Raw genomic sequence first — 26,659 nt, 5'->3', positions numbered from 1 at the left:
TGAGGATTGATTCAAAATGGAGTAATATTAGGTAAACTCTCCCTCAGGTTGAGCTTTACTCCTCATGACTTCAAGAACATACCCATATTCTTGGCAATAGTACAGAAGGAGGCTGCTTTTGCATGTTTCCAGGATGTTTTTTTTTTTTTTTTTCAATTTCCCAGTCTAACTGCAGCTCTGGGATCTTCTAGTCATCTCCCATTATAGTACTAACGAGATACCACCTTGCCTAGATCAGCTAATGGAGGTGCTGCCATCATCAAAAGACCACTTCAATGAAATAAACTAAACTGCATAGTTTCAGTGGGATGGGAATGAAAAGCACGCATGAAATGCTGCTGCTGTTTTCTTCCCAACCGTAAGTATAACTTATGCATTGAAATATTTGTGTAACAACTGTAATTGAATGCCAGCTTTAAAAACAAAGAGTACAGGCCTATTCTATCATGTTCAGAGACAAAACAGTTAAGATCACTTTAAAACCCCATGATACTTACCGGAATATAGTAGATGTTCATTTTAGGGGCTTCATTGGCTGTGAACAGCATTCCTGCAAATCAAAAAAATTGAGATTGTTGATCTCAAATGCAGAACTTTTCCTCCATTTTTAACTTTGAGGAGATTGAACTAACTAAGGCTATTAGTGGGAACAAAGTTGAAATATCATACATTGCAAATCTATTTTCAAAAAGAAATTAAACAGTTCCACTGATATAGCAGCAACTCTAGCTCAGACAGAAGACCATTTACACCGAAGCAACCAGAAGTAATTATTTTTTCTCCCATCTTTTAACATGTACTTTTCACCCAATCAAATGCAAATGCAGATTAATTAAGAGAAAAACCTAGCTCAGTCCAATACTCAGTGCAACACAGGTATTTGACAAATGAGAAATTGTTCTTCTTCTGTAATACTGATAGCATTGGAGCAGGAGACAGGATCCTGTTTAACTTTAATTATTAGTAATGTCCCTAATTTTTATCTCTTTATTATTATACTGATTCTAACAGCCAAGAAATTTAGAACAAATCTGGATTTTTGAGTTTTGCATTATCCCGTATAGTTGACTTCTAACAATAGTAAGAGGTATGCTCTAATTAATACCCCTAAACTTAATCCTTGAATACAGGGGAAGGAATTGCCATCCTATAGCCAGATGGGGTTAAGACAATATTTGCATGCACACTTAAAAAAAAATATCCAACATTTCTATCCTCCTTACTCCTGAACAAGCAAGTTAATACTATAAAACCAGAACACCAATCAAACCACAGCAATCACAAAGAATTTTTAAACATGACCATCCATACACTAAAGATACAAGCAGTAAAAATCCATAGTTCCTGTGAGCACTCTGATTAAGCTCTGCCAATCCCATCAAATGATATCAACTTCCTGCAGAGAGTTACAGATTTAGTGTGACTATCTGCAGGATCCTGGCTCATGTGGAAATCAACATGTATACAACTGTATGCAGCTGCCAGCAGGAAGCCAAGATTGAGTGACTTTGGGAATAGGAGGGGCAGGGCTTAACTGCAGCATGAGGACTCCAAGTTTTTGAACATATGAATAGGGTTCCAGGTGTACAGTACCCTATTTAAAACATATAGGTCTTATATTTCTATTTTCCCATTTAAAAATTAACAGGCATCCAGTAAAGATGCTTTCTTAGACTAAAAAGAGAATCTCATGGGCTCCTTGATTAATTCAATGTAGTTTTTTTAAAAAGCTGCCAGAATATTGTCTTTTTAAATTGTCTTAAACCAATGAAAACAAGGGAGAATATCTACGATTCCTCACTCCAATATAAGCTTAAATCCAGAACAATCCATGAACCTGGAAAAAAAGTGTACTCATGCTATAGTGGGACCTTTTCTCTATGTCAGTGGAAGATTTCTCCCAGAGCAGCACTACAAGGAGATGACATTATAAAACATTTCTCCATCTGGGTGCCCATCCAGACACAAGCTTCAAACTCTCAGAGTGGTACTTGTAATAAATCAGGAAGGCATCATGCTGGAGGAGGCTGCTGTATGACAAGCACAGTGAACTAGTCAGGCAAGAGATATAGGAACATCTGAACTCCAGCAGGTTGTAAAGAAATCTACAGAGAGAAATACTGCAAATGGAAGAACCCAGCTGGATTAAGAGACATTCTTCTGCTGTCACAAAACCAGCCTTGAAAGTAAAAAGTGCTTTTCCTTAATGCTGGGATCCTTAGTGCAGTATTGGGGCATCCATGTTTCCATGAAACCTTCACAGTGTCCACTAAGCCTTCATTCCACTCTATTTTTCCATTTATTTAAAGATTCACTTTTTTAAAAAAAAACAAATGTAAAAGAAAGCTGGCACCGTGACAAGAAAAGCATCAGTCTGCAGAATCCCTGCATTTCCAAGAACGCCCCTGGATTCCATATAGAACCCATAAGTATTCTTAGAAAATAAAAATGGTGGGTGGTTACAAGTCAATGCTTTCCCTGGTGTAGAAAAGAAGAGAGAAAGAAATTGTGTAGCAGAGTTGTGTTAAATTGTGTAGCAGAGAGCTTCTTGAATAGATGGGACAGTAGACTGCAAACACACACACCTGTGTTCTGGTAAATCGCACCCATCACATCAACTATTTTGTGTGTCGCTAAGTCCCCAGTGCTATGCCAGCCATTTCCACTGAGGGCCAATATACTCTGAAAACATCAACTGTAACTGCTGGCTTAAGGTGGGGGATTCCTGCACAAATGGAAGGGGACCTCTGAGTTCAAGTCATGCTGGGGGGGTGGGGTGGAATTCACAGTGAACAGTGACTAGATGTATACAGTGGAAAACATTAAAACATATTTTTAAAAAGTAAATGAATCTTGGAACTTTTTCTGTTGTTTGAACTTGTTAATTTTAATCATCCAATCAAAACACACTTTTGAAAACAGAGCAGACTTCATCCAGTAACATGGAAAAAAAATTCAGACTGCTTTGAATAATCTCATTAGTAACAGAGAAAGAACGTATGATGACACTGTTAAGAAATCAAACATCACAGATGGTTGACAATGCAATTTTGGAATGGTGGAATAAAACGATCCAGTTCTAACATGACAGTATTTTTAATGGGAAATGAAGGTTTTGGAATGTAGAAATAAACTGATGGAAAATCTCCATGCAGAATAATTACAAAGTATATGTCTAGTATATCTCAGACTCATCACCCCTTGAACTGAACAGTCTTTTAGGAAAGCACAACCAGTTCTACAGCCAATCCTCACAGAGAATTCAGTATACAGTATAGCCAGTAAGAGCACAAACACTCCAATGCTGGTTAAAATTGCTAAGAATTCTGAAATGGTCAATAGATGCTTCAGTTGTTAAATACTGTCATAGGAATATGCTGTTCTATGACCGTAATAAAGATTTGATTGACTGTCATAGGAAAAATGAAAGTGGTCACCTCCTTCCAAATTCTCAAGAAGTCATCTAACAGTGGACAACCAGGAAAGCTATGAACCCAGGTAAGAGTGTCATGATTTTCACCTGGCTGACCAGAAAATCCGGACATTATTTTCTACTTACCTGAATTAGGGTACAGGGAAACATCATTAATATTATGTTCAGGTTCTATGGAGGTAAATATTTTCCCCTGAAAAAGAAAGGCACACATTTTGTAATAAATGCATACAAAGAAGTACCAACCAAGAAAGTCAGACAGTATATTCTATCTAGAGCTGAAGGTAATACAAAGAATTTCCTACTACAGAACAGGATTCTCCAGACAATAACTTTATTATCTGCAGCAATACTGTTATGTCTTGGTACTGCTAATATTAATCTGGAAATGTGTGCTGTTAAACGTAACAATTTCATTATTGTTTCAGCAAAGACTTGGTTCAAAGTCTTGAATCCACTAGGCTATTGCAGAGATTGGATACACTTAACAGGAGTGAGAATATTCTCTAATAACCAGCATCTATTAGACTCAGTATATCTCTGCAATGTAACATATGAAGCAAGTCCTTGCCCCATTGAAAAACCAACAACACTTAGGAAGTTCTAAATCAACAGTGTTGGGCTCATTGGATATACTTCACACTTTAGCACATTTTCTGTTACAACTGTATAGCAAACTTACAAATTAGCTAGAAGATATTATATGCACACATATCATTACATTTTAGAGCTGTTACCTAATTAAAAAGAGTGCCAATTTGGTGTAGTGATTAAGGCATCAGGCTAGAAACTGGGAGACTCTGAGTTCTAGTCCTGGCTTAGGCACAAAGCCAGCTGGGTGTCCTTGGGCCAGTCACTCTCTCTCAGCCCTGGGAAGCAGGCAAGGGCAAACCACTTCTGAAAAAGCCTTGCCAAGAAAACTGCAGGGAGTAGTCTAGGGAGCCTGCCAAACATCAACACTGACTCAAAGGCACAAAAAAATTAAATTAAATTAAATAAAAAATAAAAATGAAAAAGCAACTCCCCCAATTAAAACTCCTTAGTCTTTAGATCAATTGCATTTTCACAAATTCCTTATTTATATAACAGTTCTGAAAGGAAAAAAACACACTTGTTTTACACAAGCAGAAACAATTCTGCTAACATATTTACAGCTTTTGTAAGTACTTATATTACTGTTAATAAAGACACTTTACTAACTGAGCAGACTGTTTGAATTAATTAACTAATTCCTCAAAAGTTGCACCTTATTCATTTCAAAACCTGCCTTTTGGCCTGAAAAAAAGTTTTGAAAGAGGCCTATATCAAATTTAAAATGCAAAACACTTCCTTGATTGCTGACATACCCCCCCAATATAAAACCAATCAAATGATCTGTGCGTTACTTCAGATTCTCTTGATAACTTTGATCTACATCTAAAGCATATAATTCCCATTTTCTAAATGTCCATGCTCTATCTGCCTGGCTTATGAAGATAAGGACCGAGTTAAAGAACAAAAATTCCATACACTAAACTTTTTGATAATGAAGGCTTTCTATTGGGTTCCTGGAGGAAAAAAGTGAACAGAAAAGAACAGATGTGTGTGTATGCTTGCAAGATCTGTATCAGAAGCAGCTATCAAGCTGTTATGGTTTTTTAGCTATTGGACTCTGAAATTTATAGCACTTTTTAAAAGAGTGTAAAATATCCATCCATCCATCCATCCATCCATCCATCCATCCATCCATCCATCCATCCATCCATCCATCCATCGTTCTCACTAAGCTGTTACCTCAACTTTACACAATTGCAAAGAACATCTAGGAGCAAAGTTCCATGTCCAAATTGCATTTCCTTTTAATATTTAATATGCACCAAATCATAAGACTAAATTAATTGTCAAATTGTCAAATGGCACAGTCCAGTCAAATTTGTGACAGTCAAATTTATCAAAAGCACAGAAAAAGGAAGGACTTCTTAGCTCTGGCTAGGCTGGATTTGTTTTTATTGCCATCAAGCTCTTCTCCATATCCCTGAATAACTGACTCTTCACTTCCAAGATGTGGCCTATAGCAGTGTTCCTCAACCTTGGCAACTTTAAGATGTGTGGACTTCAACTCCCAGAACTCCTCAGCCAGCTTTGCAAAGCTGGCTGAGGAGTTCTGGGAGTTGAAGTCCACACATCTTAAAGTTGCCAAGATTGAGGAACAGTGGCCTATAGTATTTGCAGTTCAGTAGATAATCCACAAGTTGAGACACACAATCTTCTTTTTTGATGCTTTGTGATCATGATGCTGGTGTCTGTAGCAAGCTCCATTTTCTATCATTTGGGTGCAGCTTCTGTAGCCATTGAGGCAGATATTCTGATCCCGGGAGATCACATAATGCCAAGATGAGTTGAACATTAAATCTGTTTCCACTGAATTTTTCTCTTGGAGATACAATGAAATATTTTGAACTTTTAAAGATTGGTAGCACTCTGTGCTTTAAATAGTCCAGTGAACATTATCCAGTTGCAACTCCCTATGAGTGAATGGTTATGATTTTTTGCAGGAATGTTTGAAATACAGAAAAGGGTTGTATTAGAGTGCCTTTAAACCACAGAGGTTCTCCCCTTGCTTTCCTTTGCAGCTTCTCTCTCACTTACCTAGTTTAGTGCTAACTATAATTTGTATTATACCAACTAACAAACCATGGTTAATAATAGGGCTTCTTTCTCTACTGCAGTGCTTAATTTGAAATAATCATATACAGTATATTTAAACAAAATAACAGATCTGACATCTATTATGCTATGGGGCTAAACATGTGATAGTTCCTCTTCAACTTAAATTCTGGTTACAGCTCCTTCCAAGATCTCCTTTATCTCTTGTGCCATGAAAGAAACTTTGGGCATCCCAGCCCTATGCCAATTAATTTACTCTTCCCATGCTGGATCAGATCTTTATTTAGTAGTACTTTCTGCCAGTGAAATGCTTCTAAAAGTCTCACACAAAGGGAAGGATGAAAGTCAGAGGTACCGTTCCTAGAATGTATTTGACTTTTCATCTTGGGACATTCCTGTTGGTGGACACGTGGTCCAAAGTATCTGCAACAACCACATCCTCACCAAAACTCCTGCTTCAATTTGCACAAACCAATTTAGCCAGGAGATGTTCTGCAAACTATCTCATCCTCCTTTAAGACTGGCAGACTCACTGCATTAGTGCTAATTCCAGCTAAACATGATGCAAATATAACTGCTTCCCAGGTCCTTAATCCCTTTTCTTTCCATCAAATTAAAGTGTACAGTTTGGTGGTAACTTTTGGAGACTGAACCCAATGTTTTTGGTGTTAATGTTTAACTCATCTTGGGATTATGTGAAACAGACCATGCACCCCTAAACAAAATCTGCCAACTACATGATAAACCATCTTTATGTTTCTGCTCAAAACATGATCAGGCTAGTCCTATATGCTGATGTATAAATCACACTTTTTTCTATGACGCCAAAGATGGAAGAGAGGGAAAGAAAGGCAGGAACCAGTGACTGCAAGATACCATTTGTAAAGTCTTGGCCTCCTCGCAGGAGTGAGGAACACTATTTAAACTCTTCTTCACTAAGCAAAACTAAAGTCTGGGGCTGCCACTGGGTCATGTGCACCCCACTTTCCTTGGCAGCCAATTCCACCTACTTCTAAAGTATTTAGAAGTAAAGTATCTAAAGTATTTAGAAGAGGACAACCAGACAATTGTATTGCTAGGTATGAGGAAAGCAGATCAGTTAATATAGAGAAAGGAAACTAGACTCTTCTGGTATTTTTCTGGTGGCTGGATTTGCAAAAAAAATTTGGCAAGCATTTTGAAGACATGGATGGTGAAGTTTTTGAAAAGACAAATATGGCAAGGCTCATACACTGGGACACTTGTTCCTTGAATAAGAGTTAGTTAGAATCCTACATGCAATCTTTTGCCAACCCAGAACTCCTATCTGCCTGCTGGATCAGCCATTGCCCCACATTTTTCATCCAGCATGTGTGAACATAGCCTTTCTGGGCCTTCAAAGAATGTATTTTCTCCTTTTCCGTGGGAAGTATGTGGATTTTCCGTTCTACTGTAATATTTTCCACACCCTACTCCAAAGTTTTCATGTAGAGGAAAAAGATGTTTGGCCAGAACTAGATTTAATTTAGAAGTGAGCATATGTATGGGGAGGTGTGAAAGAGGAAAGAAGATCTATTGCTTTGAAGAGAGCAATATATTGTATTAATGACTGCAAGATGTTTGAGAATGCCCCTGCCCCCTTTCCTCTCTTCCATAAAAACAATAACTTTTTCCCCCCAGACATGTGAAATGCTAAATTAGTTTTGTTCCACAACATACTGGGCTCAGAACACTGGAACACAATTGTGCAAAACCAGGGCTGTGGCAGGAGGGTATACCGGGAAGAAGGTGAGGAGTCCATATTCCTAGATCTTATGCAGAAGCTCCCTTTGTACAGACAAGCCTTCCTAAGCAGGGTAGCCTTCAAATATGGACTTTATTCATATCAATCAAATTTATACCCAGCTGCAGTCACAGGTCTCTCGGCAGCTCACAAAATAGGAATATATAGTAACAATATAAAAACATAAGGCACAAGACATAAATAAAAGCCAGAGTCAACACATGGCATCAGGCCCCAAAACTCTTCAAGAAAAGCTCAGTCTTCAGCTTTTTTCGGAAGGCAGACAATGTCAGAGATAGACAAACCTCCAGCAGAAGGGCTAGCCCCATCCCCGAAAAGCAACGCTTCTAGGCTTTGGACCTCCTGACTTCCTAGTAACAGGGACAACCAGCTGCTTGTCCCAGCACAATCAAAGCAGTCAGGCCGACTCTAGTGGGGAGAGGCAATCCTGCAAGCCACCTAGCACCAAGCCATAAAGGGCTTTATAAGTTGAAACCAGCACTTTAAATTGCACCCAGACTTCAGCTACCAGCATGGTCTCTGCTGAGAATTCTGGGAATTGGTCCACACATCTGGAAAGTGTCCAGATTGGGGAAGACTGTACTAGAATAGCTCCAAAAAGGCCAGGGGGTTGGAGATCAGTCTGTAGAGATGCTATAGCACAGCCTGGAGTGGCTGTTCTTGGGGAAAAAGACAACCATCCTAATCTTAGTTTTCACTGAATCCAGGATAAGTCAGCTAAATAAACAAAAGATGTGAACAGCTGTGACCACAAGTCTGACTCTGAAATAGGATTTTTTTCCCTTGTGGATTCCTCCCTTCTTCACTTGTTTCTTTAATAGCTTCATTTTGCCCCTAGGTGCAATACTCTTCTTTTCCCTCCCTGTTTAATTCTGGACCTCACCCACCTCTGCTGCTTCCCTAATAATTAAGAGAAGGGTTCTCCCCCAACCTGTCTTTGAAAACAAAGGATGAGATACTTTCCAGCTGCAGGCAAAGTGGGAGCAAAAAGCTGCTTCCTACCTTACCACCTTCCTCTTTGGTCCAATGATAACCAACCAGAGATGATTAGGGAGCAGCAGAGACGGAGGCCAGCAGAAACAGATCTGCTTTGTAGCAAGAAGACTCATTTGGAGACTCCTCATTGAGTCCTCTATAATTCAATGCTTGTAATTTTGCTGTAGATACAGTTTACAAGTCATTTGTGGGGCAGGGGTGGGGAGAGAAGCAGATCAGCAGAGGATTCCTCCCTGCATCCCAAGTTTTGGACCAAAGCCACAACAAAATATACAGTTGCCTAAATGGTGGCATCCTCATCCTTGCTGAATACTATATGTTTAAGTACAGGTTGGATAGCCACTGGTCCGGGATGGCTGCTTAAATCATTATGATTCTACTCCCCAAATTATAAAACTAAACGCTTGGGAAGAGGACAGCAACCAAGAGTGAATCAGTATGCAGAAAGTCTGAGAACTCATTTCAATTCCGATATTCAGAATTATTCCGTTCTGAAATCTTTAATTCCAACACTATCTTTTGCACCTTGGCTTCAGTTGGTGAATTTTAGGCTTGACATCAAAAAATAGATCCCACAAACCTGCTACCTGCTCTAGCTCTCTTCTGTCCTAAGGCCTTATTATGCCCACAATTCAAAATTAAGTGCACTTTAATCATGTGCATAGGTATACAGCCTAAAAAGCAAAGGTGAAGCATGAAGAAAGGTAATGTGATAGAACACTTGTTTCACACTCATGAGGTCCCAGGATCAACCCCTGGGGTATCCAGAGAAAACCTTTGATTTCCTCAGCATTTGAAAACCTCAGCATTCTAGAAAATTTGTGATATCACAGGTAGTCCTCACTTAATGACCGCAATTGGGACTGGCAACTCTGTCACTAAGCAATGCGGTGTTAAATGAAATGTCATGTGACCATGCTGGACTTACGTCAGTTCCACTGCAGTCGTTAAGCAAATCATCTGAGATCGTTAAGCGCAACATCACGTGACTGTGACTTGTGACTTCCCCATTGATTTTGCTTGTTGGAAGTTGGCTGTGAAAGTTGTAAATGGTGATCACGCAACCATGGGACATTGCAACCATTATAAATGTGCACTGGTTGCGAAGTACCCAAAATCATGATCACGTGACCATGGGGACACTGCAATGGCTGCAAATTCGAGGACTGGCTGTAAACCTATTTTTTCAGTGCCGTTGTAACCTTGAACAGTCACTGAATGAGGCAGTCAGTAAGTGAGGACTACCTGAATATAAGGAAAGAAAGGAATCCCTGTTTCCAACTAGCTTGCAATTACATTTTTAACTATAGCAGGAAATATCAACATGAAAGTAGAGAAGGAGGTTAGAAAAACTAAAGAATTGAAAAAGCATAAGCATGTAGGCAAACGTACTTAAAGTAAGATCTTTAATCTTAAGCCAGAGAATTTACCGTACACCATTTCCTGCAGTTATTAGAAAATGTACAAGGGCAGATGCCAATTTTGAGCAGAAGACCATTTGTGAGATGGAACTTTGGGCTTCTTTCCTCCTTCTCTAACCCTCTGAATCAGATCTGAAGAAGCACAAAGGCTGTAAGGCAGAAGGGCATCTGCTCTCTTAAAGTTCCATCTACAGCCCTAGGTTCAGTTAACCCCATTCAAAACAATGGCCAAATCTTATTTTCTAATAGTACAGATAAGTTTGAGTCCCAGGGCATATCCTTTGATGTCTCAGCTGGTGATGTTTCTCTATTATTCTATGGACAGACAGCTTAGTTCTGGATATCTGTGACAGCAGAAAAGAACCATTAGGGAGATGGGGAGGTGGCATGCCATGTAGCTAGATAATTGGCAGGAAGACCAGAAGAGGAAGGGAAGATCATGCAGTTGTATTACTCCTGCTACTGACCGTGTCAAATTAGAATAACATGAAGTATGGATTAGCCCTGAAATTAAGTATTTTTGGATTGTAGCAATACCAGTAGGTATCGCTGTGCTGGAGAAGACTCTTAGGAGTCCCTTGGACTGCTAGAAGTTCAAACCAGTCAATCTTAAAGGAAATTAACCCTGATTGCTCATTGGAAGGATTGATAATGAAGCTCAAGCTCAGATACTTTGGTCACCTAATGCGAAGAGAGGACTCTTTGGAAAAGACCCTGATGCTGGGAAAGATTGAAGGCAAAAGGAGAAAAGGACGGCAGAGGATGAGATGGTTAGATAGCATCACTGAAGCAATGAGCATGAAACTGAGCAAACTCAGGGAGGCAGTGAAGGACAGGAAGGCCTGGCGCGATATGGTTCATGGGGTCATGAAGAGCCAGACATGACTTAACGACTGAACAACAATAAATACCAGTAAGACCTTCAGCATTCAGTTCTTGCAAAATCAAAAATATGCAAACATCTTTTGTAGAAATACTGAAGTATTTCTACAGGTAGTCCTTGACTTATGACCATTCAACCATTCAAAGTTACAACGGTGCTGAATGAATGATGGTTATGACTGGTCCTCGGAGTTACAGCTGTCACAGCACCCGTGGTCATGTGATCACAATCTGGGTGCTTGGCAACCCGTTTGCACTTACAACCGGTTACCAAGCACCCCACGATTACATGATTGCCATTTGCAACCTTCTCTCCTGGCTTCCCTGGAAAATCAATGGGGAAGCCGGCAGGGAAGGTCACAAGTTGCTGGGATAAGTTTCCCTCACCCGTGCACCCTCTCCAGCCTCTCTGTGCCCATGCTGCACCCGCCACTTGTGCACTCCTGTGCACCCTCCCCAACCTGCACCTCTTGCACACCCTCCCCACTGATGCGCATCCTCCCCGACCCACGCGGCACCTCTCATGCATCACTGCACACCCTCCCTGACCTGCACTTTCATGCACCCTCCCCAACCCATGTGGCACCTCTTGTGCACCACCATGCATCCTCCCCGACCTGTGTGGCACCTCTCACGCACCTCCATGCACCCTTCCCAACCTGTGTGGCACATCTTGCGCACCTCCACGCACCCTGTGAACCTTCCCCAACCCTTGTGGCACCTCTCATACACCCCTGGGCACCCTCCCCAAACTGCACAGCACCTCTCGCTTACTCCTGCACACCCTCACACACCATCCCTGATCCTCCCTGACACCCCTTCACTCCCTCCCCCACCCGGCAGCAGCCACTTACCTGTCTGCCGACCTGGGACTTTGACTTTGGTTGTGGGAAGCCAGCAGGAAGTTGCCTTACCTAATGACTATGGGGTTCAGTTAACGATGGCAACTGGGACTTCTGGGACTGCTATCATTAAGGGATGCGGTCGTGCTTTATGACTGCATCCCTCAGCGATGGAAATTCCAGTCCCCATCCTCGTTGTAAGTCAAGGACTATCTGTACTTAACTATACAGAGTTACAGTCATGATTTACTTTGGCACACTAAATACAAATCAATAATACACTATTCTTATCTGGAATGGGGCACTGAAAGTAAACATAGTATTTATTATTTAGCTGCAACAGAAGAAACTAGAAGATGCTCAGAGAGAAGACATGAACCAATATACTTACCGAGTCCTGGTTCCATAATTTTATAATTCGTGAATCAGCAGAAATAATCAGATCTAATGCATTGTGGAACTGGACTGATTTGACTGGCAGACCATATTGGTGATCCTTCATTATTAATGGATTACTCGATCGAAGATCATAAAGTAAGACCTGGTAGCCAGAAAAGATAGGTCAATTTTTGTGGTCAGGTATTGTTTAATAAAATCTAAGACATACATTTACATTCTCAAATTGAAAATAGTAAAAAGGAGAGATTTTGGTTTATTAAGTATTCTGTAAACCTACCACATGGACTTTTAATCAACAAAATCTATTAAAATAATGTATAGTACTGGGTCTGCAAATTAAGCAGTATTAAGTATTCTTTTATTTAGCATAACTATTAGATCTTTTTATTAAAACACTATGGAGCAGAAAAGCTGTTGTAGCCTAGCTGAACCCTCATCTCATTATATATTTGGCAAGTCCCTGTTTGTATGTCGCAAAATACAAGAATTTTGGGTCAGATTGCAACTTGCTAGAGTGGATCATCCAGCCATGAGTTTGGTTGGCTTACAGTAATCTCATTACATTCAAGAACAGTGTTTCATTCACCCTTTAAAACTTTAGAGAAGTTAGAAGAACAATCCCCTGGCCTACGAATTATACTAATATTCCATTGCGTTTGGTTTTGTTTGGTTGGCTGCTGTTGTTGCTGTTGTTGTTTTACAGGAAAGCACCGCAAGGAGCACTCATCAATGGCCCAACTTAATACGCAACGTATCAACTAACCCCTTGAAGAACACAAAAGAATAAGCAGACTTAGACTTGCTTTAGAATTAGGCAATCTGAATTACAGAACGTCTAACACCACATTCCCCTCACAAGCTCAACTCATCTGATTATGTGAACATCCCATTCAAAGCACAGTCTCGTCCACACTTCACTTTAACATCCAGAGAGTTTACTTAAGAGCCTTTAAGGAGTGCAGCGAGGAGGTGCGCAGCATACCTGCCCTGTGGTTGTCCCGACAGCCATCTTTAAACTTCCATCAAACTTCAGGGCGGAAACCGAGGGCAGGCCACCTATCCTGAGAGAATTCAAATACATTTCACTCAGGTACAGTAATATATACAGTAATTATATATACAGAATATTACGTGGGAGAGGTATTTATGAAGAATATCAAGAAATGTCCTTACTCTTGATCAGCGGTCACACTGTTTAAAGCACAATCCAAGACCCCAACTCGACTTCTCAGTCTAGGATCCCAGCATTCCACCTTTCCCTGAGGGGGAAAAAAAAACACCACTCAGTACTCTGAAATAATTCGCCACGGTTTTGTCTCTTGATCTGCTTTTTACAGAAATCACTGAATTACTTTTCAAGGGGATCTTTGGAATAATGCACACTTATTCCTCCAGTTTAAATATTTTGCTGCATTCAAATCTGACATGATTTTTCTCAGTTCTGAACAACTCAGGAGATTCAAAAGGCAGAACGACACAGAGCATCAGCAGAATATCGGGCAGCTGAATTATTTAGAGTGCCCTGAACTCTGTTAGGGGAGAAAGGGCCATAAGATCCAGTTAGTGTAAGCTATGATTGTCTGGCTGAGCATTTAGCCGGTAAAATTGTTTGTCATCACTCCTAGTTGGAAGCTGGATAGAATCCGATGACATTACAGAGGCAATGTCTAGCAGGATTATCCAGGAGGTTTTTGAGCTTCAGAAAGTGAACAGGCTTTTTTATCCATGGCAGTGTGGATTCAGGCCTGTCTACTCAGGAATAAACCTTGTTGAATTCGATAGGACTATACCAACCTACTTTTAGATAAAAGGGTACAGAAGTGAAGCTTCGATAAATGTTAATTATTATTTAACTTTTTATAGTAAGAATGCCTCCAGCCAAAATATTATATCAAACACAGACAATTTCTCCCGCCAGCAATCTCCTTTTCCAGGACATGCTTTTCCATTTCCCAGTTATCTTTTCTCCTTTCCAAAAATCAATATTCTCTGCCCAACATTTATTGAGATTCTCCTGCTATCATTTACCACTAAAATTTTGGAGATGATTTTAACTATATTTCTAGAAACTTTACACTTCTCTTTTATCTTCTGCTATCTCCCACTTCTGCATGAGCAATACTGTTCTGACCAAAAATGGAACCATCTCTGGAGAATGAGCGTGCTGTTAGTTTTAAAGTCACTTACCTCAACTGTCCCAGTGGCAAATAAACCATGTACAGGATTTATGTCACATACTTGATTTTCTCTAGAAAACAGCAATAATAAATGTTTAATACAGACAGGGAATAAAATCCTAAAAAATCAAGCTTGTCAGAAATATTAAAGCCAATCAAAACGTATAGAGACCAGAAATATTATAAGACAAACTGAATCCAGTGGCTTACGTTTGCATTACTCTATTTTGTTTCTGATGTAAAATATGCAACATAATATAAATATAAAACCAGGAACTATCACAGAAGAAATAAGCAAGCCCTTGCTTTTCTTCTAAAATATCTCAAATACAAATGTCTATTCTTAATAGGCCATCCTGGCTCCATCTGCAGGTGATTCTAACAAATGCCTTATAATCTATAATATAATCTATAATGGGAGTGCCCCGGGGGATGTGTGTATTTAAAGTAGCTTCTCCTGGGGAGAGCAAGCCCTCAGCATTCAATTATTCTTAGTTCAAATGGAATGAGAAGCTATGTTAGCACAGTGAATCAACTTATTTTACAACTTGTGGAAAGAAAAGAGCAAAGCATAAATAAATAGATAGATAGATAGATAGATAGATAGATAGATAGATAGATAGATAGATAGATAGATAGATAGCGAGCTACAGGCAGGAAGATCCCTCTGCTTCTCCTGAACTATTCAGTTGATTTTAGAATTAGTGTAATGTACAAATGCTGACAATGAATATTGGATGACAATTAATAATGTTAAACATGTATATTGTACATACATATATTTATTTATATTTCAAATTTGTCACCACCCATCTCACTGCAGATATATACGGTACGTACACACATACACACACAAATACCAATACCAGATTGTTTATAAACTAGTCTGTGATCCATCTATGGTGTTTTCACAGACAGATCTTATACTGTTTGGCTCCATCTACTGGAAAAAGATGCCTACGTTAAAAAGCAGAAGATACACTTACGAAGCATCTGTCTGTAGAGAATTCAAATACCTTCCTTGTTCCAGATTTAGTCTGTATATTTCAGAGCTGCAACAAGAAAGAAAATACTCATTTTCCTTATGATTACTGAGTCTTACAAAGACAGATAAAAATCATGCAAGCTCCATGGAGAATACCTACTTTTTGGCTTTGCAATGAGATTTCCCAACAACTCTGGAAAAACTGGGTATATTTTTAAAAACCCACTCTTTATTCACACCCGAAAGTGGTGAGGTCTAAAATGAAGTGAATTTGGGTTGTAAAACAGGGATGGGCAAGCTGAGAGGATCCCAAGGCTTACCAAAAGGAGCCAGGTACAAAACAGTGGCTCAAATTGATGATATATGCTTAGAAATAAGGAACCTGCTCCTTCTAGGCATACCTTTAGGACAGATATTGGAGCCAAGGCTGACAAGCCTTTTCACACAAAAATCCATCTCCTGTTTCCTCGCCAAACATTATTTTTTTAGTTACTTAATTAGGAGTCTGAGTGGGTGGCAGTAGCTGCCTGACTCTGTCTGGACAAAACAGCTAAGCAGGGTCAGGCCTGGTTAGTACTTCGATGGGATTCCTCCAGGGAATACCAGGGCTCTGTATTGGGAGTGGGAGATTGAAAAAAAATCCCAGTAGTGCAAAATACTTTTGCATTTTTGTAAAGAAAACGGCATGGACCTATCTATACAGTCAACCTACCTCGAAGGGCTGACCATTCTTATACTTCCATGGAAAGGACTGTTTTATGTTTCAAAGCTGCCATTACACTTTAAAAAACACTTTTTAAAAATGTCATTTAATTTTCCAAGATTTCCAGTTATGATTTTTCAGTGCTTTTAAAAATGTTTTAAAAATGAATTTAGATCCTCAGTCATTCACAAAATTGAAATGTGCCACAAATATATCAGGAAACTATCTGATTTCTGAAAAGCACTGCATATTTGTGCTTGACCTATGCAGAAATGCTTATAATTCCATCTCTTCACTGAGGAGTAGTCAAAGCTATTTCCCATAAGCACTATAGGAAAATAAAAGTAGAATTAGATAATGATTCAAAACATCATCCATACCTTGCTCCTACAAAGTATAAGTCACAGGATGGATAATGATATGAGAAATCTCTTCCAAATTTTGGTATTCTTGTCCTGTAGTAACGGCCATGTTGTGAATGAAATTCCACATATCTGTCACTATGCAAGAAAACTATCTGAAAAATACAAGCCACAGAACTGAATTTGAGAGGATTATTCCTCCCAGCTGATACACTTATTTTTTGCAGCCTCATTAACAAAACAGTTGTTTAAAATAAAGAATTTATCATTCAAAAAATATAACCATGTAAATCTTTGAAAGTATGCTCTGCTTCAGGAATCGTTCCCACTAGGGCTTTTTTGAAGCAAAGCTGTGAAGTAAAGCAGTACCACACTTATCTTCAGCGACACAGAGTGGCTCTATTTCTGCATACAAGCAGCCTCTCTCTGTACACAATAGCTACTGTTTGTACAGCAGTCCCCTGAGGCAGATCAGACTCTGCCTCATCTCTCTGTCAAGGTGGACCAATGCATATCCATGAAGTGCTTTTTCTCACTGAGAAAAAGGTATATGGCAGGAGTTTAGAGAAAACTGCAGTATGATTTTTACCTGAGTACATTCACACATCAGGCTAAGCCATGATTTACCAAAAAACCCACAGCACATTCAAACACAGCCAAGCTAAAATTAGGCTTTAAGATAGTGTGTGATCCTAGTCAGAATAGATACCTTTCAAACAGTTTTCACCTGCAATACTACAAATTTGGCCAAAACTGATTTAACATTATTTGGAGTGACATGTTTATTCCCGCAAGCTGCACCTGCATGTCAGCTATGCTATTTACTTCCTGCTAATTAGCAAGGTGGTTAAGGGTTCAAGTTCAAATCTCTGTTCAGCCTTGACCACAGGCTCTTTCAGCTTTGGTTCACCATCGGCCTGATGGAAAACAATACTTTCTTTAAAAGGAGGGCGGAGCTGGCGTCGCAGCGGTACGGCGGGCGATCCTGGGCTCCCAGGATCGCAGCCGATATCTCCCCCCCCGGACGGTCCCGATGGACCTAAGCCGTCCCGTAGAGATGGCAATCGCAAAGGGCGCGTCCCGCGGATCTCAGGGACGCCGCAAGTCCCAGATTGATCCCGGGAGAAGCTCTTGAAGCCGGCGGAGGAGAGGCAGCCAAAAATGGCTGCGAAAGCCGGGACAGCTCCAAAGGAAGAAGAAAGAGAGGGGTGTCAACCGGGTGAGATGGACCTTTACTATTCAACTATTCTTAGAGAACACCTTAAGTAACTTAAAGAGATTTTTAAAAGTGAAGAAAAGTGGATCAAGCGGCGAGATTGAGCCTTATAAAAAAAAAAAGGGGGGGGGAATCTTTTTTTTTTTAACTTTCCCTTTTTAGTGGTATTGGCAAGATGTTTTTTCTTTTAAAAAAAAAATTTTTTAACTGGACTGGCTTTTTCTTTTTAATACTCAATAATTCTTTATCTTAAGCCTCTTTTTTGACTAAGATTTCTTTATTGTTATAAGAAATTTATATTTTTTGATTTTGAAATGGGGAAAGTGGAGTTAAGAGAAAGTAAATGAAAGAAAGTTGCACTGCCATCTAGAGGCTCGACATAGTGCCTTTTTTCTTCCATTGTGACGCATGCTCAAGGACCCTGGGCTTTCTAAAAAGATAGTGGGATGTGCATGTTTATACAGGTGCCATCCGAATAACTAAACAAGAAAGTGGAGTTGAAAGCAACTTTGAAAATATCAAGATGGAAAGTTTGAGTTAGTCACAAGAGCCCTGATTAGTGGCAGTAGCTCTTCTTTCTGCTAGAAGCTCTGCTTTGCTCTGTATTCCCCCCCCCAGTTGGATTTTTAAAGAGATCCAGCCTTTCCCCTCCTCTTCTTTTTTTTTTTTCTTTTGCTTTTTTCTCTCTTTCTCTTGGCAAGAACAAAGATAAAGAATCCTTTGACTCAATGAAGGTTTATACAAGATAATAGACTATACGAGAAACACAATGCAGAAAAAGATTTTTAAACTATCGAGGATGACTATAAAAAACTGGAAGAAGAGCTGCAGAAATTCCTGCAAAAAAAAGGAAAAAAAGATATTAAATCTAAAATGGACTTAATTAAACATAAAACGGGATCAATGGAAAAGGAAGAAATAGCACAAGAAATCAGAAACATTAAACAGAATTATTTTGAGGCCTATAAACTGAGAATTAAAAGGGTTAATCAACTGATAAATGAAGAGGGACAGACTTGTTCTTGGTACTGAGGGTGAGAAAAAGATTATACAAGATTATAATGGAAAATCGTACTAAGAGAATGTATAAAAAGAAGAAGTAAAACAATATTGAAAGAAACTACTTCAGATGCTTAAAGAAAAACTGAGGGGAATACAACAATGATGGAACTGACAGAAGCTTCAAAAAGCAGAATGTTTGAAAGGACATTTATTATTGCTTTCTCTTATCCAATAATATAGAAAAAGGAATAAACAGCTAGATGTTTTGGGATATTGAATGAAAAGGGTGAACTTAAAATTATGCAAGCGCTGGAATAAAGTATAAAACTGAGATATATAGTTAAAAATTGTATTTGATTATAAATGTTTTAAGAGATTAGACTAAAATTTATACATGGTTGGATATAGTAAGATATAGATTTTAAACTAGAGACATTTTTGTTGAAACATGTAGTGAAGAATTAAGTATGTTTTGATAGTGGTTAGAACTGTAACTTAAGAATTGGAAGAATGAAAAAGTACCTATGCAGGAGGAAGTTATTGAAAATTATGGAATGTGCAGAGATGAGTTAAATTGAGATTTGAAATTAGAATAAGAAGATAAGTAGTTTTATATGACACGGGATTACTAATCCTATTGAAAGTTAAAATTTCTTGTAATAAATGATTCTATAGACTAGCTATGAATGATTAATAATTGTTAATTGATAAGTACATAAGTATATTTTGAATAGATATGAGAATTTAAGATTATGAAAGGGGCACCAACGAGTTGGTAACTGGTTGACACACGGTATAAAATGGAAGATGTTTTTTTTTATGCTTTTCTATGTTCTTGTTTGTTTATGTATGTTTTGTGTTTGTTGTAAAAAATAAAAAATTTTATTAAAAAAAAATACTTTCTTTAAAAGATATAATAGATTCCGGTTCTATCAAGAAATCAGAACTGTATTCTTTCTTGTTTTTTCCAGTCTTTTTGTAACTTAATTGGGGGAGGCAATCACACAGGCTAAAGCCATGAGGAGTTTTTTTAACTGAAGTCTCAAATTTACTATTATTTACACATATAATTTAAAAATTAAAAGTTGACATACCTTTGAGTAATCATCTGATAAAATATCAAACGTGACCACTGAGGAGATGAAAAGTAGATTATAAATGAGGGTCAGTCACAGAATAACTGTTCCACATCATGCTATACCCCACTTTCTCAAAACTCAATTACATCATCTGCAAAACAGTCTTGGATCTTACAGCTGGAGACAGAGAAGACGGCTGGAACAGGCATGGCCATTATAGCTCTCCATTTCCAATGATCTCTCTCCAGCTTTTGATCCATGGTACTGCCACATCTAGAACCAACAGCCTTCACAAGGAAGGCAGCAACCAGTGTTTCACTCCATCCTCTTACTAGTGTAAAAAGATTTCAACCTCTCCCTCTCTCATTAGGTTCAAGGGCCCAGGAGAAGCAAATGGCAAGAATTATTTATTTATTAAATTTGTACTCTGTTTGATTCCCAATGGCTCTAGGAACTCCTCCAAAGTTACTTTATTAGCTCTCTAATGGCTTTCTGTTTTAGAGTCAGTTATATGTAAGCCAAGAGGGGAGTAGTCATGCACTCATCCTGCATAAGCAACACATGATTACAAGCCTACATATTGCTTGAATGTCCTGCCCAGATCTGATCTGTATTAGATGTTACTAGAAGATAATCCTCAAAAAAACCCGAGAGATCATTTCCTTACTGTATCCATTTTTTTCAGTTGCATTTCAACATTAATATACACACCATTCCACCGCAATGGACACAATGCAAAGAATGAAAAGAAGGATTCATATCCAATAAACCCTTCCTCCTCTAATGATAATTTGTTTAAAATCAGGAGTGTTTCAAAAGCAATACAATGTACTGCCCAGAGTAAAGTTTTTAAAAATTCCAGTTTTTCACATTCATATATTTTCAAAGAAGGAAAACAATTAAGTTTTCTACCTTATATTTTCCAAAGAAGGAAAATAGCATACATTGAAATTGTGCTACATCTTTGTTCCTGAAGACCTAGTTTTTCCCCCTGGCATTGGGGACAAGATATTAGCTGAACCTGATACAGTATGAATGTTTCATTATGTGTTATGGGTGAGTTTTGGAGCCTCTGTTACATTGCACTGTACCATATTGTTATTTTATTTTGCTTATATTTTCTTTTTCATGTATCGTTAGCCTCCCAGAGTCACTAGGTTGAGATGGGTGACCTTATAAATTCTATAAATAAACAAATAAATAGAATTATTGCATAAATAACAACAACAACAAAAATCTGACCATTTAGGGTGCAGACCCTACCTGCTCCCCCAGAAGAAAGCTTCACACATCAAAGGTATACTTATTTCCAAGTAAACGTGCATAGATTTGCACTCTGAGATTTTTTTTCCTTTGTGCCTAATTTATCATTCGTATTGATTTCCATCATAATCAGGATTACTAACCTTCAGCATCTAAGCATCTTTCAAATTTCATAGATAACTGATAGGTATCAAAACATCGGACCCTTGGCTTGTACGTGCCTGTTAAAAAAGTATATTTGACATCAAAGCAAAAAAGAAAGATTCAGAGGTTGGTTTTTTTAAAGAGATTTTGATCTAGAAATTAATGGATGTGCAAAACAAAAATAGTCTAAAATTTTGTTCTTAGTAAAATTCAATAATGAAAATGGTTCTAGTCAAACATTATGAGTTCATGTTTCATATGCAAATGTGTGTTCTATGCAGGCCAAAAAGATACATATATGCACATGTGTATATGTTTTATAAAAACTGCCAGCCATGGCTCCCATAGCAGCCATTTTGTAACAGTGCCCACAACACGTCCTTAATATTCTCTAAGCATGTCCTTGAGACCAGCAACTTTGGAAACCCATACACTCTTTGCTAATTTCAATATTATGTCAAAATTCTTTTTCATATTATAAAAGATAGTTGAAACATTAATGCATAATATATAATCTCTACTCACATCATCTTTTTTTAAGGCTCCCAAATACACAACAATGTTCTACCATCTAACCTTTGCAAGATTTAGTACCAGTAGACACTGTATTTGTGTGTAATCTCCAGAACCCAGCATTCCTTAACCATAATTTCATTCTTGCAAGTTTATTAACACTTTACACTTCAGAGAATATTTGCAGACTAATTATTTAATACAGGACACTCTCAGAAAGGAGCTGGTTTTAGCCAAACTCACCCGTTGCCATCACATACTGCCCATCTTGTGATACCTTGATCTTGGTGCTAACAGCAGGCATATCAAAATCTTGGATAAGCTCAATTCTCCTATGAATATCTTTAAAAAATGAAATAAAAATTGAGAAAAGACTGCACAGTGAACACATCACTACAGTAGGACACAACTTGGTCCTTGGTCCTTTGTGTACTCTCTCCTGATGCAATCTGGTCTGGTAAAATGTTACTGCACACACACACCCTTTTGTTCCCTCTTTGCATTTACCATGAACCCTGCATCTCTTTCCTTAAATATACTCTGACAGACTAACAAAAGGAAAGAAAATGTATCTTTCAGATTAATCTCAACCCCTGCTAACCACATGAACATATCCATGGTTTGTTTGTTTTTTTTAACAATACAGGTTTCCCGCTGCTTTCTCCTAGGATGTTTTTGTTATTTCCCAGTTTAGCCTAAAGCCCTTGGGTTTCCTGATGATCCCTCATCCAAATAATAATCAGGTCCAACTCTGCCTAGCTTTTTCAAGACCCAAGGTTAGTTAGAAATTGCCACCTGCTGTGACAATAAAATGAAGAACAAGTCTAATTCTTTTTTTTTGTTGATCCAGTTTTCTTTGTCAGCTTCAGAGTTCCCAGTGTTTCCATTGTAATACTGAAATATTGCTGTTTGTGTCTCTTGGGTCAATGCCTCAGGGAATTATCTTGATTTTTTTCCCCACTTGCGCCAATAAAATACTTTTTATTTTAAAAAATCTGGCTTCATGTATACTATTTCATCTTGGAAAACTTGTGTGTTCTGCTATCTAAAACTCTTAACATTACTCATTTTGTGCTCCTAAGCCTTTAATCAAACATACTAGCTTCAGGATATTCTATATTGGACTAATACAACTTGCCAACCCTCAGAACAAGACTAACTAGAGTTGAAAAGAAAGAAGTCATAGAGGAACTAGAATTATACTTCCACCAACTATTTATGCACTAAAAGACCTCATTCACTGAACAAGAAAAAGTAACTTGCAGGTGTATATAGTGAATAAATGTGCACAGCAACCATTCCAACAGCGAACTGAATTTCACAAGACAATGTATTTTTTAAAAGAGAAATACTTTCCCAGTTTAAAAACATGCGTGCATGTACACACACACACACACACCAGAGAATGTTCTTCCTTTCAACATTAATGAAATACAGAAGTTACAGTTGATGGAGATATGTCTTCAGCTTGTTATCATGAAACATTTTTTTGAAATCAGAAATAATATGAACATGAATGATGAACATAAGAATTCTTTTTTGTATAAAATAAGGACAACTCACCAACATTTTTCTTTTGCAGTGCTCGTTTTTTTCTATCAGAAAGCCACTATAAAAAAAAACAAAACCCTGAGGTTTGATGACTTGTGGAAAAGATCAGTGATGTTCTAGAAGGCCAGTTTATATTTTTAAAAACTTCAGCTAAAACACTCTCAGCTTACAGAGGATTACATATTAAAAATACAATAAAATCAAATAAAGCAATGATATAGCAGGATTCAACATGACAACTGAACATTCACAAGTGCTGAACGATCACCTGACTTTGTAACTAAGCATATCTTCAGTGTCCCAAGTAGCATACTACAAAATTAAGAACTCAAGAAATACGTAAGCAATTGATTATAAATGTTCATCCCACTATGCAGGAGACTTTGAGATAATTCACTGCAAACACTGTAGATTTGTTTTTCTTTCAAAAAGCTGAAGGGGGACACACTGTATTTGCCCTGTCAGCTTAGAAATCTTAGATTATGCAATCAAGGTCTAGTGAACTCAGAAGTACAGTCAGAAAGGTGCTGTTTCAAAAAAATTACTCCAACTTTCACACAAAGGAAGTATGAATTTTGCAACAAAACATATTAAATACATAAAAGCACCTTTTCCCAGTTTTGTATCTTCCAGCTGTGATAGAATTTAATTCCTAGTCAGCACGTCAACAAAAAAGTGGACTCTTAAATAGCCCAGATGTTCACAAAAACAAGACAAAAAGAGGAGTGGAAAAAGGATACATTTTTCTGTATATCCTAAGAATTAGTTCAGTGAAGGTACAGACCTAAATATCTGTCAGTAAGCCTTGCAGAATTCAATAGTAGACATACATAGGCCTACAGTGTGAGTGATATTGCAGGTAGTCCTTGCTTACCCACCACTCGTTCACAACAGTTCAAAGTTACAACAGCGCTGAACAAGGAGACTTGTGACTGGTCCTCGAAGTTGCAGCCATTCCAGTATGCCCATGGTCATGTGATCGCGATTTGGGCACTTGGCAACTGGTGCACATTTACGAGGGTTGTAGCATCTTGTGGTCATGTGATCACCATTTGCAACCTTCACAGCCAGATTCCAACAAGCAAATTTTTATGAGCGTGTCCCTTAGCAACAGAGTTGCCAGTCCCAATTGCGGTTGGTAAGTGAGAACTATCTGTATGTCTACAAGATTACAGTTCTAAAACCTACATCTTGTTCAATAAAAATGATCACCTTGCCTAAATCTGATACAGTATTCTCAAACAGAAAAATTGATAGAATGCACTTCTCTTTTAGCTCTCTACAGCTATGAGAGAGTGCCAAACAAATGATAAAAGAAAAATAATCCAGGATAAGCAGCTACAAGTATGGCAATGCCAAGCAGTATTTCATGGCTCATTACAAATTAGCTCTGTCTCCAAAGCTCATTTAATCAGCTCTTCACTCTCACAATCAAGTCAGAGGTAGACATATAAAAAGGGAATGTTTGCAGCACCTTAAAGCAGACTTCCCAAACCTAGACAAGCTCCAAAAGTGTGGACTGCAGCTCCCAGATTTCTTAGCATCGGCCACGATGGCTAGAGAATTCCGGGAACTGAAGTCCTATATCTGGAAGACACTCAAGTTGTGAAGTGCTGCCTTCAAGACTAATACATGTTCATAACAAGTATTACACATGAATGATCCCAAAGCAGCTTATTTCCAAATAAGTACAAATAAAATGACAGCCTAACCTATTCCAAAAGCATGAGATTTTATGTATTGCCTGTTTTCATCGGAGGGTCAAATTTAAAAGGCAAAACGACTGGTTCTGAAAATGAGCTGCCTTTATGGAAACTTCAGCCGGCCAGATCCACAGGTGTTCTTGCAATACTCTTTTCTCATGGTCTTACAAGAGTGGCCGTGCGGGCTTCGGGAAACGGGGGTTGCCGTCCAGTAATACTGGCTGTTTTTTTCCTAACAGGAAATACTCTTTCCCTGGTTAGCCAGGTAAGAGGTGGCAAACCGCGGCGAGCTTTTCGAGATTAGTAGGGAACCGACGCGCTCGATTCGCTTTCGGGCATCCAGCGGAACGAAAGGCGCGCGCTCTACCAGGAAGCACAGCGCGTGGCGGGGGGGGGGAGGAGCGCGCGGACAGGGCAAAGGCGGGGGTGGGTCGCGTGACAGGAGACAGTCTCCGGCCATCTCACCTCCGGCAGGCTCCGGCCGGCGCTTAGGCTGTAGATCTTCACCTCGTTGAGGCTGGAGACCTGCATGCCTCCCCACTGCCCGCACAAGACCGGGGTTCACTTCCGGGTGCGAGAAGGATCCCTTCCGGCCATAGAGTGGAGAAAACCTCTCGACAGGCGGCGGGGCGCTTTCGTCACAGATCGAAAGGTGACGTCGACGGCGCGCTGCCTTCTGCTGGGCTGTCCTCGGGAAAAGGAGGTGTTTCGGCGCTTCCTCCTTTCGAGGGTGGCCCGTTTTCTTCGTTTGTCCAGAAAGGAGAGGATGGGAAGGAACGTTGCCACCAGCTGTGAACCTGGTTATGGGTTTGGTGGGAAGACCCTTCCCGAAGGGCATGCTTGAAAGCGTACACCGGGTCCTGACCCCCTTCTCCAAACCAGGGGCAAGTTCCCCAGTTCATTCGTCCTGGGTGTATGTGCCCCCCAATGTGTTCTTCCATACCAGTTGGCTTCATGCCCAGGCTTTTCCCAGGGCCTGGCATCCCCCTTCCCAACCATTCCAAACGAAGAACAAGAAAGAAAGCAGGCAAAGCCGAGGTGCCTGGCCTGATCCCCTGGTTGCAGCTCTGTTCCTTGGAAATTCTCTTTTCCCAGAAACCCCATTTCAGTCTGAGTCTGGAGGAGAACAGTGGTGGCTTTCTCCTCCTCTCCACCACAGCACACGACTTCTTGCTCAGTTTCCCCAGAGGGACTGGGGTGAAACTGCCTTTTCTAAAGACGTGAAAGGCCATCCCTGAGAAAAAGGTGGGTGTTCAGAGGCTGTCCATCTGTCATTTGGACTGGCCAGCTGCAAATGTCGGGTTTGAAGCCTACCTTTCACAATGGGAATCAAAGAAACACCTACAATAAAATAATAACAGCAGAAGCCAGGGTAGTTAAAATGTCTAAGTAGCGTACACATTTGAAATTAACAGAGATATATTAAAATGCTCAGAAGAATATACTGTAACCATCTTTGCTAGATGCCAGACACATCTTCCTGGAAAGGCAATTCCGGAATAGGAGGGGCTACCACTGAAAAAGCCCCCTCCATCTGCCATCTTCAACACCAGAGGGTG

At 39.2% G+C, this 26,659-nt stretch overlaps 1 protein-coding gene across 1 annotated transcript in view; it reads right to left on the bottom strand.

Moving 5' to 3' along the window:
- NOL10 (nucleolar protein 10) overlaps window positions 1-25,709 on the bottom strand; it is a 47,780-nt gene extending 22,071 nt beyond the window's left edge. The window contains exons 1-13 of the mRNA XM_007423598.4: window positions 25,566-25,709; window positions 23,410-23,455; window positions 22,090-22,188; window positions 21,333-21,410; window positions 19,942-19,979; window positions 16,648-16,784; window positions 15,566-15,631; window positions 14,590-14,650; window positions 13,576-13,661; window positions 13,385-13,463; window positions 12,395-12,544; window positions 3,560-3,626; window positions 498-550 (exon numbers count right to left, since the gene is read on the bottom strand). Of these exons, the coding sequence (XP_007423660.1) occupies window positions 498-550; window positions 3,560-3,626; window positions 12,395-12,544; window positions 13,385-13,463; window positions 13,576-13,661; window positions 14,590-14,650; window positions 15,566-15,631; window positions 16,648-16,784; window positions 19,942-19,979; window positions 21,333-21,410; window positions 22,090-22,188; window positions 23,410-23,455; window positions 25,566-25,631 (1,026 nt within the window). The 5' untranslated portion in view covers window positions 25,632-25,709. The remainder of the gene's footprint in view (window positions 1-497; window positions 551-3,559; window positions 3,627-12,394; window positions 12,545-13,384; window positions 13,464-13,575; window positions 13,662-14,589; window positions 14,651-15,565; window positions 15,632-16,647; window positions 16,785-19,941; window positions 19,980-21,332; window positions 21,411-22,089; window positions 22,189-23,409; window positions 23,456-25,565) is intronic.
- Window positions 25,710-26,659: the final 950 nt, after the last annotated feature.

The sequence above is a fragment of the Python bivittatus genome, unplaced genomic scaffold (assembly GCF_059951505.1).
Source record: "Python bivittatus isolate LINGU-HERP-01145 unplaced genomic scaffold, Pbiv_v1 ctg000020_np1212, whole genome shotgun sequence".
Lineage (NCBI taxonomy): Eukaryota > Metazoa > Chordata > Lepidosauria > Squamata > Pythonidae > Python > Python bivittatus.
The sequence above is the reverse complement of the archived record's forward strand: the minus strand, read 5'-3'. Positions and strand labels throughout refer to the sequence as shown.